This window comes from Haemaphysalis longicornis, unplaced genomic scaffold (genome assembly GCF_048455015.1).
Source record: "Haemaphysalis longicornis isolate Haplotype H1 unplaced genomic scaffold, Haemaphysalis longicornis Haplotype H1 scaffold_2, whole genome shotgun sequence".
Lineage (NCBI taxonomy): Eukaryota > Metazoa > Arthropoda > Arachnida > Ixodida > Ixodidae > Haemaphysalis > Haemaphysalis longicornis.
Window position 1 is genome coordinate 63,426,049 of NW_027526295.1, and position 12,704 is coordinate 63,438,752.

Genomic DNA, 12,704 nt, shown 5'->3' on the forward strand with positions numbered 1-12,704 from the left:
CTCTGTATCAAAACTCCTGTCCCATTACATAAGGTCTTACAGCGCGTCACGCTAGGCGACCGAGGTCCCCTTTGAAATAGCAACCCTCTCGTCTTCTCCCCGTGCAACCCACACGGACATTGTTCACGTTGCCCGACTTTTGCCCTACTATTCCAATGTTTTCCCACTGTTGTAAGATGTGTCGAGATGGCTCCTCGCCACGCGGGAGGATAATGTGACGGGACATATCAGGGGATTGACGACGAGGAAGATGTCGGCAACGGCGGTGTCATAGCGCTGTGATCTCCTGGGATGCTTTTAAAACGAGCACAATCAACGCTTTGGCTGTCGTGTACCTATATTAATTAATTTCACAAGTCGTGCCGGGCACAATCATGTCTATTCAACTGCTCCAATGACCATGAGTGCATCGACCTTCACCTATTGACGTGCCGACAGCTTTCAGAGCTCAGAAGTTAGCACCTTAGGTGTCCCTTCCCAGCCTGACAATTTACATACACCGGCTGGTCTTTATTTGGGCTTCCGAAACAGCTTTCTGTCGCCGTGATGTTTGCTCTTTCCTTTTGAGTTTAATGAAAAATTCCAATAGACCTCCGCTATAATTTCGTTTGTTTACTGCAGCAACTAATCGAGTTCTTCACAATTATACAATTCTTCTCATTTCTTTGATCCCCTCTACTTTCAACGGTTTGAATGCTTCCCTATCGCTTTAAATTACCTTTATACAGGGTACTGTAGTTAGATAAAATCTCGTTTTCTGCCACCGGTGATATGCCAGATTCATATTGTGTATTGACCCCTCATTAGGCATAATCACCATAATAATCGTACTCTTTTCTATCCTATACAATACTTTTCTGATTGGGTATGTGCCGCTCACTGAGAAACATCATCACCACCAACCTCTTCGCTATCGCATACAGTGATTTCCTGTCAACCATATTTCACAATGTAAAAAGTATGAATATATCGTATTTTATGGGTTCCGGCGGAGATAATACAGAGTAATACCAGAGAGGAGAACCAGTCCCGGTACTGTACCGTGTAGGCGACTGGACGCTACTGTGCGGAAAAACTGGCTGTGCGCATGCGAAGGTGTACTGGGTGCCGTACTGGGACCAGTTCACACTGCTATAATTAGATGGGTAAACTAGTGTCTCGAGGATCTTCCATATGGCACGCCATACGTTTGTGTATGACCAGTTCACCATTCGCAAGGAAGCGAACTGTCACAAGGCCAAGACGCACTTTCGTAAAGCAGAGATCGGCATGTGGGCAATGGCGCGCACACAACCACGAGTGGAAGCCGAAGCGGGAGACCTGTACCCCTTCCCAAATCAGGTCGGCCCGCTTCGTAATTACACATTGAAGAGTGATAACTGTTTTTTAATGTGGCATCAGAGGTCATCTTCGCTGAACTGCTTTAGGAGAACACACACACACACACACACACACACACACACACACACACACACACACACACACACACACACACGCACGCACGCACGCACGCACGCACGCACGCACGCACGCACGCACGCACGCACGCACGCACGCACGCACGCACACACACACACACACACACACACACACACACACACACACACACACACACACACACACACACACACACACACACACACACACACACTGAGGATTCGTTTTGAAAATCTTTACAGAATGTGAGGAATGTGCACACATAGCCTTTTTTTTGCAGATGACTTGGCACCAAAGCCAAGTCACCGTCGTCACCACGAACCTCACGGCTGGCAACTTGTGTAGCTTACACGCCGTACCGCTATCAGTCGATTTGGCTTTCGATTTTTTATTTTACAGGGAAGCTTTATAAAGCTCCCGTCCGGCGGTAGTCGATGTCGGTCCGCATACGGGTCGTTGCGACGCGAAAACACTGTTGTCGCCGTTTCTCCCGAACGCGGTGAAGTATCTTATGGTTTGCAACTTGAAAGAAAAATGTTCAGAGCCACTCCTCTCTGTGAAGAAGGGTGACGAGACAAGCTATTCCCAGTACAAGGAGGGTACAAAACAAAGCTCGTCTGTCTGTAATTTGCGATTGAGGTTACTTTAAAGCCAATTAGCTGAAGGAAACTAGGAATGACTCGAGCTTTATTCTAGCGAACAAACATTGGGCTGTCCGTTTCCTTCCGCTTTGTCGGCACCGAAACGCAATACAGCTTGCTGAAGCAAAATCAGAGTCGCCTCCCAAACTCGCGTCCAAGTGCTCCAGGCCGCCATCCGAGAGAGAGGAATGCCGGGAGACTCGAATGTCGCCTTCCTCGTTTCTCTCCTTTAGAGCAAAACAAAGTTATCATCATCATCACCATCACGATGAGTCACGTTGAAATCACTGAAGCGCAAATGTCACACAATAGGGATAACCTTGAAAAAATTGCCAACCAATGCTTCGTAAGCAGAAGGAGCAGTGATATAAACACCTCTTAACATGTTACTGTTCTATTTGTATAGCTTCTTTTTAGTTTAAGCGAAACACGGCAAGCCAAATAAGTTTACAAAATACAAAAGAGTGAAGAAGTGCGTGATCTGAAATTGAATAGCGCGAGGCCCACGCGTAGTTTGTGCTGTGGAACGCAGTCGCGCTCAAAATTGCAGAGAAATTCCCGACGCACCCTGAAGCAACAGAAAATTTGCGACTACGTCGTTAAGCTGGCTTAGCACTGCTGCATCCGAACGAATTCCCGCTCAACGCACAGGCGTAAGTACCTGAATTTTTTCTCTAAAGTGTTTTCATTGTCACAAGCGTGTCGTATTGACAGCGCCGCACACTCTCATTCCTGATAGCTTCGACTTAAAACCAGAGGAACACCTAAACGGCACACCGGAGAACAGCATCGCGAATTATTCGTGCAGTTTTGGATCTATTTACTTCTTCATTTCAAAGTGCAATCAGTTTTAAACAGCTCTAGCTGGCCGTTTGTGATAGTACTTACACGTGATAGTACTTGTTTGTGATAGTACGAGCTAGGAACTTATGCTTGGCAACTCTTGTGAGCATGTGGCTCTGTTTGTACATAATCGGTGCCTGAGTTTTCATTCTAACCTCGCAGCAGTGCGTGCATACACGCGCTTTGTAAGGTTATGGGCACCAGGAATGCTTAGAGCGATGCGCCTGGTTGCATCCCTTGGAAACACCTTTAATTTTGTTCCAAAACGCCGCAGAAATAACGTGTGGCTTGGCACCTACGCTGACTTAATAGTAGGCGATGCTTGCAACTGCTACCCCAGACGAGACAACGAAGTGAAGTCTGATGCTTCCTCCGACGTCTGTCCACCTTCGCGTAGCTACACCGTGCTTCTAGCCCACCGCGAGCACGCCTGTCATACACGCAACTGCGGTCATCATGATGTTCGGCAACGGCAGCGAGGGCGACTGTGTGGACATGCTGCACAGCGAATCATCCGACCTGCCCCCAACGGGCGCCGGGGCCATGGAGCTCGCAGTCGAATCCTTCCCGAAGGAGTCGTTGGAGGTGAGCGCGCTATTCCTGGAACTCTGTGGGCCGCGCGGTGTCGTTTCGTCTCTAATAGAATACGCAAGAGAAAGTGCCTATCGTCATCAACCGGTGCGATTTCAACACTAGCGGCACTATTTTAACCAACTGTGAAAGATGACCCGCCGTTCGATGTATATGTCGCTGTGAGGTAGATCTCTCCTGCTCCTATAGTAACGTCGTGTGTTCAAGCGCCCGAATTCTGCGCGTTTCGACAGAGAAGCTGTTGACCAAATCGATTGCGTATCATGTGCGCAGTTAGGAACACCAAGAGAATGCCGAGCGCTCGTGCACGCGTGCCTCGAGCGCACGTTATCTCGTAAATCGTCTTCCCCCCTTCTCCTGACGGACGACAGCCTCATTTACAACTTTTTTACCCTATTATTTTTGTCCACACGTATCCTAAACCTTATGGAGCAGTGTATCCCTCAAGGAACAGGACATCTGACGGGCGGTACCCTCGTTACACTCTTTTCACCACTTCAAGCGTCAAATCCGGTGATACCCCTTATGTACCACTGCATTCCACAATGACCAGGAGTGACGCTTTCTCTTTACACCTTTCTGGCAGACGACACCCTCCTCGACACCATGTCTACTCCCTCCCATCCGTCCACACAGGTGATGGACCTGATGCGTCGCCAGGGCGTGCTGTGCGACGTGGAGATCCGCGTGGGCTCCGAGTCCTTCCCGGCCCACCGGCTGGTGCTGCTGGCCATGTCGCCCTACTTCCGCGCCATGTTCGCCGGCGGGCTGCGCGAGGCCGCCATGCCCGTGGTGCAGATACAGGGCGTGGCCGCATCCACCATGGCCAGCGTCATGCGCTTCGCCTACACCGGCGCCATCACCATCGACCAGCGCAACGTCTGCCAGCTGCTGCCCGCCGCTACCATGTTCCAGGTGCGCGCATATGCTCTGAACTAGAGTTACTCATTGTAGGGCAGTTGCGAAACTCCCTCTAGGTCCCTTGTATGAAAACGCGGTCACCATTTCCTTCCCCTCCCGTTTCTGGGGGCAAAGAGGGACAAACATGGAGCAATTAACTCGGCTAGTCGGACGTGGTTCGACATAATTTGAAGTATTTACTTAAGTGCTTAGGGCTGCCCCCGAAACTTACACAAGAAAAACCATGAAAACATTCCTAAACTTCACTGAATGTATTCTTGCCTCATTTGGAAAGCGTTGTTAATTTTATTAGATCTTCTAATTGAAAGTAATGAACTTTTGACTAACATGCAACTCCGTTTCAGGTGCGGTTTTATTACAATACCCTAATTAGCACAGTTTTTACACGAGCACTACCGAGGCCTTTCCAGCTGCTTCCGCTACTCTCCCCAATCGCTAGCCTTTCATGAGCTTCAGTCACGTAACGAGTAACTTCTGGGGCGACTCATGGTAGAAAGCAGAAACCTCGGTAGAACGTGCTGCACTGCGGCGCTTAGTTTTCTATTGCTGGCCAGAGCGGCGCTATATTCGGAGTTCTCAAGCATCGGGGGAATCCAAGGGTCATGTGGGCTGCCTTGGCAACCAGGCACAAGCCACTCTCGAGTTTCTGTGGTCGTGGTGACTCTCGCATCCCGACCTTGCGGCATGTGGTCGAAAGAGGCGTCCCCTTCAATTAAGATGCAGGCGATTCGTTTGACATTGAAGAATTGCTGGAGGGGATGGCTGCCCAAGCGCCACAAAACAAATCTCACACACCCGCATGACCGGCACTATTTGATTAAGGAGGCGTGATATCGAATGCGATGGCGTGTTCGATTTTGCAATCACATGTGATAGTTGCGCAACCACAGTGTTAAGAGAGAAAGGCCAATGTCGGAATTATTGATTTGTTTTCTCGGTTTTATGTGAGGTCGAAAATAGCGTCCTTGTTCTCGCCAGACAACGCTCTCGTTGGGACACGGGAATGAAAAGTGCTTTAGAAATTCTGGCGCATTCGTCTCGCATCCGCAATATCCTCCGGAGCTTTTTCGCGGCTTTAGTAATTATTCATTTCTACCCTAATGGCACAAGGGCATCAGAGGGGGTTGATGGTTAAAAATTATTTCGGGATGTTAAAGCAAGCAATATTACCATAATATACAGCTCTCCACAAGAAGCGGCTATAGACGGCGATAGCTAATAAAGATAATACATAGCAAAAACATTGATTCAGTCACCCGCCGCGGTGGCTCAGTGGCTAAGGCGTTGCGCTGCTGAGCACGAGGTCGCGGGTTCGATTCCCGGCCGCGGCGGCCGCTTTTCTGATGGAGGCGAAAAGCAAAAACGCCCGTGTGTACGAGATTTCGGCGCACGTTAAAGATCACCAGGTGGTCAAAATTAATCCGGAGCCCTCCACTACGGCGCGCCTCATCGCCTGCGTTGCGTCGGCGCGTTAAACCCCCACAATGAATGAACATTGATTCAGTCAAATACATTACTCATGTTGGCCCAATTAATGACACAAAAACAGATCTTTACGTTAACACGCTAAGCACTGCACTAGATGGGACAAGCAATAGAACAACTGTAAACCGGTCTTTACTTGAAGAGGCTCAACACTTCCCAAGACAGGGCAAGTAATACGCCAACAGTAAACACATTTTTACTGTAAGAGGCTTGAGATTGAACGTTTAAAAGCTAAAATGCCGAATATTTCGGCAACAGCACGTGACAGATCATCCCAGTTTATGCTACGTTGCGCAGTATAAATGAATGAGAACACTTTGTATGACAAGATTGAACGCCTACTTTGAATCGATTATCAATGCGCGGTGGCATGTAAGATAGACTAGTTAGTAACCTATCCATAAGATTGAAATTGTTCTGATATATTTTGTGAAATAGGCACAAACGTGACTATTGCGTGCGGCGCTCAGATAGTGATAGTGATAATGGTTCGTTGGAGCGATCTCAAGCGATTTGAAACGTTTTAAAATTTTTAATAATTCTTGGCGAGGAGATTCCGAATTTTAAGTGTTTCCCTGGTAGCACTTTGCAAAGTGTAACAAACGTATCGCTAAAACCAGGTATCGGAACAAAATGCTTACTGGTCCAGTTTGTTATGTTCAAAATAAAAGTTCCTACCGGTTCAGCTCAAGAACAGAAAGTATAATGGGCCGTAACGGTTCATAACGGTTCATGTTTGCGTGCAAAAATTGAGATTGCTTAGGTTAAGTTAAAAAATAAACTATGAAATTGTGTTAAAACATCATGCACCCCTCAGTGTAACGACGACGATGGTTGAACGCGAAGCTTTCTCGCAACAAATTTTTTGGTGGTCGTCTGAGTTTGGACTAAATTTCGACCATCTGTAAATGGAGAAATCGTATAAACGCCGGCTTCATAACGTGATGGACCCAGGTTCGATTCCGGCCATTGAAGCGTGTTTTTTTCTTTCACTCATCTACGATCATTCATTGTCATCGGCAGAGAAATGCTTTCCTGCAGGTCGTTTTCGCGTTGCAGACGCCATCAGTGAGAACACTTAAGCTTTGCTTTAAAACCCTAAGTGATGCCTTTTTTTTTGTAAAGATGCCCGTTAAATAGCTCAACTCCACAAAAAAGATACGAGGGCAGGTAAGCGCTCCTTGTCGTGGTATACCTCTTGATGGTGAAGCTACAATATACGCTCCAAGCCTCACTTTGGTACCCAGAAACTACATGCCGGCAGTCCTCAATCTGGCCCCCAGATTTGATTGAGTTGCTGTCGTAGTTGACAAACGCTTGAGGGCTATTTGTTTCAGGACGCCCCATCTGAGTGAAGCATACAATTGTTTTTTTGGGAACACTACAAGCCTCAAGGAAACCACCGTGTTGCGCAGGCACGCTCAATTCTGAAGTGTGGCGCTTTCGTTTGGGATTCGAGGCAATTCAAAATACGTCTGTGTGCTTTGTTAGAACTCGTGTAGCGGGGATATTATTGTTGCAAGTTTAAACAGTCCTGTCTAATATGACACTCTAAGACTTCACGCGCTGTTTCTCTGTGTTTATTCTTGAAGCATTGTGCGTATTTCTATTGATTCTAAGCGTATTTCTATAAAATCAATTTAAAAATGGGATTCCCTGACCGCAGTGTTCTTTCGCCTCTTATAAAATGTTTCTGCTGCACTCTGACAGCTCTTGCACCCAAGTGCACGACTTGTAGCGGTTTCCGCTGAGTGTGCCACTGTAATATGCGGTTTTTGATGTTAATTGTGTATGCTACTGTTCATGTCAGACTGGTATTTCTTTATTATTACTATGTAATATTTCAGAATATTCTTGCTTATTCAAGTATAACACCACACCACAAAAATGCCGTAGGGTGAATGCTAGTATTTCAATGACTAAATAAATAAGTGCGCGACGTTTGCGTCGACGCCAGATAGGCGCGGCGATAACACGGGGAGCTATGACTGACAATCGACACAGACGGAGAGAGTATGCAAGCAGGCGACGAGCCTTCCGAACGACAAAGGACGCCATCGAGACGAAAGCCGATTTTGTGTCAGTGAACCGAAGGCAATCTCCTACCTCGCCGCATGGGAATTGAGGCGAATTCTGAAACACCTCATCTTTCCCTCTTTCCTCCCAAACAGAAACAAGTTTCGTCGGTTTCACTTGTGAACGAAATGAGAAGTAACGCCCGTTTTGTTGTCGTTGCAGCCAAAAATATCGCTTTTTCGTTTTTCGGTGGCGGTTTTCGTACCGTCCCGACACTCTGACCAAAGTTCTTGAGGACTCTGCCCAGATTAAAAAGACTGCTTTAAATGTAGTTATGAACTTCTAACGGCGCATAATATATACCTGCTCAAAATGTTAGTTTTCATGACGGCATCTCTATATATACTCGGCAAATATCTTTACTACCGGCCGCGAGCTAGTAACGTAGAGTACTGCCCTGCGGAGACGACACTTCGAAACACAATACTGTCACGAAGTCAAAGACGACGCAGTTGTCTTCAAGGGAAACAACTTCATTGGAGCGAACTTGTGCTCCCCTAACAACTTAAAGAATATACAGGCGGCGAAGCAGCAGTCAACAAAGTGACATGCTCAACCGAGCGTCGGCAATTCGAATGCCGCGGCGTCTGCTCTGCAGGCTTTTATCTTCCGGCACGAGTGTTTCTGAAACCGTCAATTTACATCCAGAACATTGCAGTTCAAAGAAGATTATTCTAGGCTAGTGACGTTAAGGCGAAACAGTCTGCTTATCTGAATGAGATAGCCCGTGCGGCATAAAAATAAAGAATGGAAGACGCGCTTTGCTAGGGACACAACAGACCCGGGTGTGGCCGAGCAGTAAAAACAAACACTAAATAAACAAACCCATACGTGGTTCACGGCAATATTGCTTGCGGTCTCGTGCAGGTGAACCACATAATCGAGGCGTGCTGCAACTTCCTTGAGAAGCAGCTGGACCCTAACAACTGCATCGGCATCGGCGACTTCGCCTTGCAACACGGATGCACCAAGCTGTACATCAAGGTCAACGACTTCATCGACCAGAACTTTGCAGCGGTAAGGGAGCTGTAGCAGTGAAGTGAGATTACGATTCCTTTTATTTGTGCGTGCAGTACAAGGCGAGGAAAGCATCTAAACCAACACTTGCCGGGTATTCGCGCGTACAAAAAAAAAAAAAAAAAAAAAACACCTCCCTCTTATTTTTTGCATAGAAGATGTCCATAGTGTAAAACTGGGTTCCTCATTTATTCATATTCCTCACGACGATAGCCACGAAACTCATGGGTAAATGTCTAATTAGAATAACCCGAGGAAACAGAGCCGAGAAAAGTAGTGAGAGTCGCACAAGGAGCACGCTATGCACAGTTTTTGCACCTCTAACGAAGAATAGAAAGTCAGATGATGCAGAACACTCATGTGAAAACGTAGTCAACGCAAGACAGCCAGTTATTGAACATAATACCCTGACACACATGGATTATTGGGTTACATCGGTGACAGATACCAAAACGTCTTCTTTATCCGAGACAAAACGTCGCTGAAAATGCGAAAGCATTCACCCATCATCGTCAATCGCCGTGCCCCGGTGAATCGGTGGGTAAGGCGTTGCACTGATAAGCTCAGAGACCCGCGTTTCATCACGGCTGTAGCGTCATTTTTCTTACTGAGATTGGAGACGAAAACGTCCGTGGGTCCAGATTTTGGTGGGAATTAGAAGATACCTTGGTGCGCGAAATCAATTCGGAGCCCTCCACCACCGACATTATCATAGCCAAGGCGCAGGTTTGGCGCCTAAAATTATGAAATTGTCATCTTCTCATTTTTTATCGCCGCCTTCATTTTAAGGAGTTCCGCTTCTATTATGTACTTTTATCGGGGTAATACGCCGGTAATAAATACCATACAGTTGGGTGTTTTCGGATGATTGTGGATGTTGCCAGAAGAGCAGTTTGTGTGTGAGCCACAAGTATAGTAATGAAGGCCACGGTTGGAATAGGATAATTGAATGCATTTACAGTACTCCTCCTTCTGTTTTTTCGTTCTTCCCGACACTTCGTTTTCTCTGCGGCACCCACTATATGAGGCGAAATAAGGGATGAGACAGGCACGGAATAGTTAACACCTAACCTATCAAAGAGGAGCCTCGCTGAACGGAGGCCGCTTCCTTATGTACGCGGCTTTTCTCAAAGAATATCGGGTTTTGTTTACGGAAATGTTACAAAAGTGTGCACAAAAGTTCTGTGAAAATTTTTTGTTCGTAGTCCTTCCACAGAAAGGTACGCAAATAAATGTTTTGAATGAACTTACAAAGCGGTCTGCTCACTCAAATATTTTTTCAGAGAACATATTCGCCATCGATGCGTCTACGCTTTCCCTGTTGTGTAATCGCAGTTAAAACACAGCCTTAGGGGTCATGAAGACAAAATACAAGTTTGGATCATTACGTGGACTGCTTTGTATCAATAAGGATAATGCCGATTTTATCTCCAACTCCAAACAAATAATTGATATAGCAAAAAAAAAAAAAAACATATCGACCAGTGGCGCCTCCTCGGCCACTTCCAGGAGATTCTTCTGTGATGCAACACAACCTTGCGCGAATGGGGAAGACCAACCTAAGCCTCGTCCAAGAAACGTGACTGCGCTATTGTTTCGGGGCCTCTAGTTGTTTCATCGTGTCACTTGAATGCTAGCGCGCAGTTCCAACATTGACAACTGTTTTTTAGTGCTAGCCAATATTACGTTACCTCTTACCATATTACGTCAGTGTAGCGATAATTCAGAAAGATAACGGTTTTCCTAATTTTTTCGCTGAAACAAATGTCTTTCGTGGTTGGCATGGAGTTCGGTGTGCTACCCAAAACTAGTATTTCCAATTGAACAAATTTATATTTTGTTCCCATTGTCCCTTTAAGCTTACACGTTATATATTTAGGTACGCTAAGCTTCAAAAGGGAGAAGGGGGGCTGAAAATATCCCACGCAGGTCTCCGAGGGCGAGGAGTTCCTGGACCTGACGGCCAGCCAGCTGGTGGCGCTGGTGCGGCGGGACGAGCTGAACGTGCGCTGCGAGTCCGAGGTGTTCAACGCCGTGCTGCGCTGGGTGAAGCACGACGAGAAGCGGCGGCGCGCCAAGATGGCCGACGTACTGTACGCGGTGCGCTGCCACTTCCTCACGCCCCGCTTCCTCATGCACCAGCTGCAGACCTGCGACCTGGTGCGCAGCACGCCCCAGTGCTCCGACTACCTGTCGCGCATCATACAGGTGCGCACTCACCCCCCTACGTTCGTGCTGGTACCTCTTCTCGAGGCTGAAAACTTGTGCGGGCCACTTTTTTTCATACTGAACTTTTGTATCGTTTCTTCTGCACTTAGTCTTAAACGTTTTAGTAAGTCACACCAAGTAATGCTCATGCAATACTCGGTGTGAGGGTGTCAGGAACAATGCTCATGAATGTTGAGCTCGCATTGTGCCGTCTCTCACCAAGATATTACCTAGGGAACGTGAAGGTGAAGGTATATTTACAGGGCGTATTTACAGGGACAGAACCGCGATCACCATGACAGAAACACCGTCTTACTTTTTTTCCTAGTTGCTGTCCTAGTGGCGGGGTGTCTACTAACCTGGAAGACAAAGGAAACCTGGAATTCTCAGGGATTTTGAATAGTCTGCAAAAACTCAGGGAAGCTTATGCAATTTGTGCTTCTATAAGGGAAAATTACCTGCACTTTATAAAGGAAGCAAAATTCACTGTCATGCTGGCTCAAGTAACAGTGAGTCAAAAGAGGACAGCCCTCCGGAGCCGTCGCTGATGGCGCCGTCTGAAGTCATTGGTTCCATAGAGAACTAGCTTCATTTCATACAGCCTGCAAGTCTACACCCCCCCCCCCCCCCCCCAAATCTTTGAGTCGCAAATCTTTGAGTTGTGAATCTGGCGTAATAGCACAAGTTCGCAGCCGTGTTCAAAATAAGTCTTAAGTACCGAATATAAATATTGTACCCCGTTTTAAGAGTTACTTTTAACTGCAAGCTAGCAGCACTATATTCCGCTGTGTAGAAAGACAGAGCATGTTTCGGCTCCGTAGCTTTACGTGGAGTCACCATAGCGGGGTGTAGTTGAGGGGTTTCTGATTTACAATGTGAATCCCAAATAAACTCTTCCCGCTCATCCTGTGCAGCTTTTTGATGCTAGAAGTATGGCGGCGTTTAAGGGCACCTAACGTGAAGGTGTTTAAGGTTCAGGTGTCCCTCATCCAAACCAAAATAAACTCTTTGAAGCAGTGAAATACAACACTGAGGCATTGAGTGCAAGCTGAGAACATGGCATTACGGTTTTATCATTTTCTTTCGATATTTAATTCACTGTGAACTTTACTACCACTCTGTTATGTTTTTGTCTTGAATGAGATAAAAGTTACTGCTTAGCATTCAAACTTTATTATGACATATTTTATTTTATAAGATGCTTTTTAGAGGCTGACAGCAACTGGTGAAGTGTTGTCAGCCTGTGTTGACGTAAAATGGAGTTATGTCTCACTCAGGGAATTCATCAATAGGACTCTGGGAAAACCTAGAAAACTCAGGGAATTTGAAATTGTCAACTTGGTAGACACCCTGAGTGGGCTATTGTGCCCAGCGTCGTCGTATTTTTGGTTGGAGCCCAGCATGTGCTCACAATGCAGTGTAGTGGCATCCGTTTTCATCTCTGTACCTGAAAAGCTTTATTACTTTATGGCAAAAATGATTCCT

At 46.6% G+C, this 12,704-nt stretch overlaps 1 protein-coding gene across 1 annotated transcript in view; it reads left to right on the top strand.

Moving 5' to 3' along the window:
* Window positions 1-3,377: 3,377 nt before the first annotated feature.
* Keap1 (kelch like ECH associated protein 1) overlaps window positions 3,378-12,704 on the top strand; it is a 48,816-nt gene continuing 39,489 nt past the window's right edge. Inside the window, exons 1-4 of the mRNA XM_077697105.1 lie at window positions 3,378-3,506; window positions 4,149-4,427; window positions 8,862-9,011; window positions 10,941-11,219. Of these exons, the coding sequence (XP_077553231.1) occupies window positions 3,378-3,506; window positions 4,149-4,427; window positions 8,862-9,011; window positions 10,941-11,219 (837 nt within the window). The remainder of the gene's footprint in view (window positions 3,507-4,148; window positions 4,428-8,861; window positions 9,012-10,940; window positions 11,220-12,704) is intronic.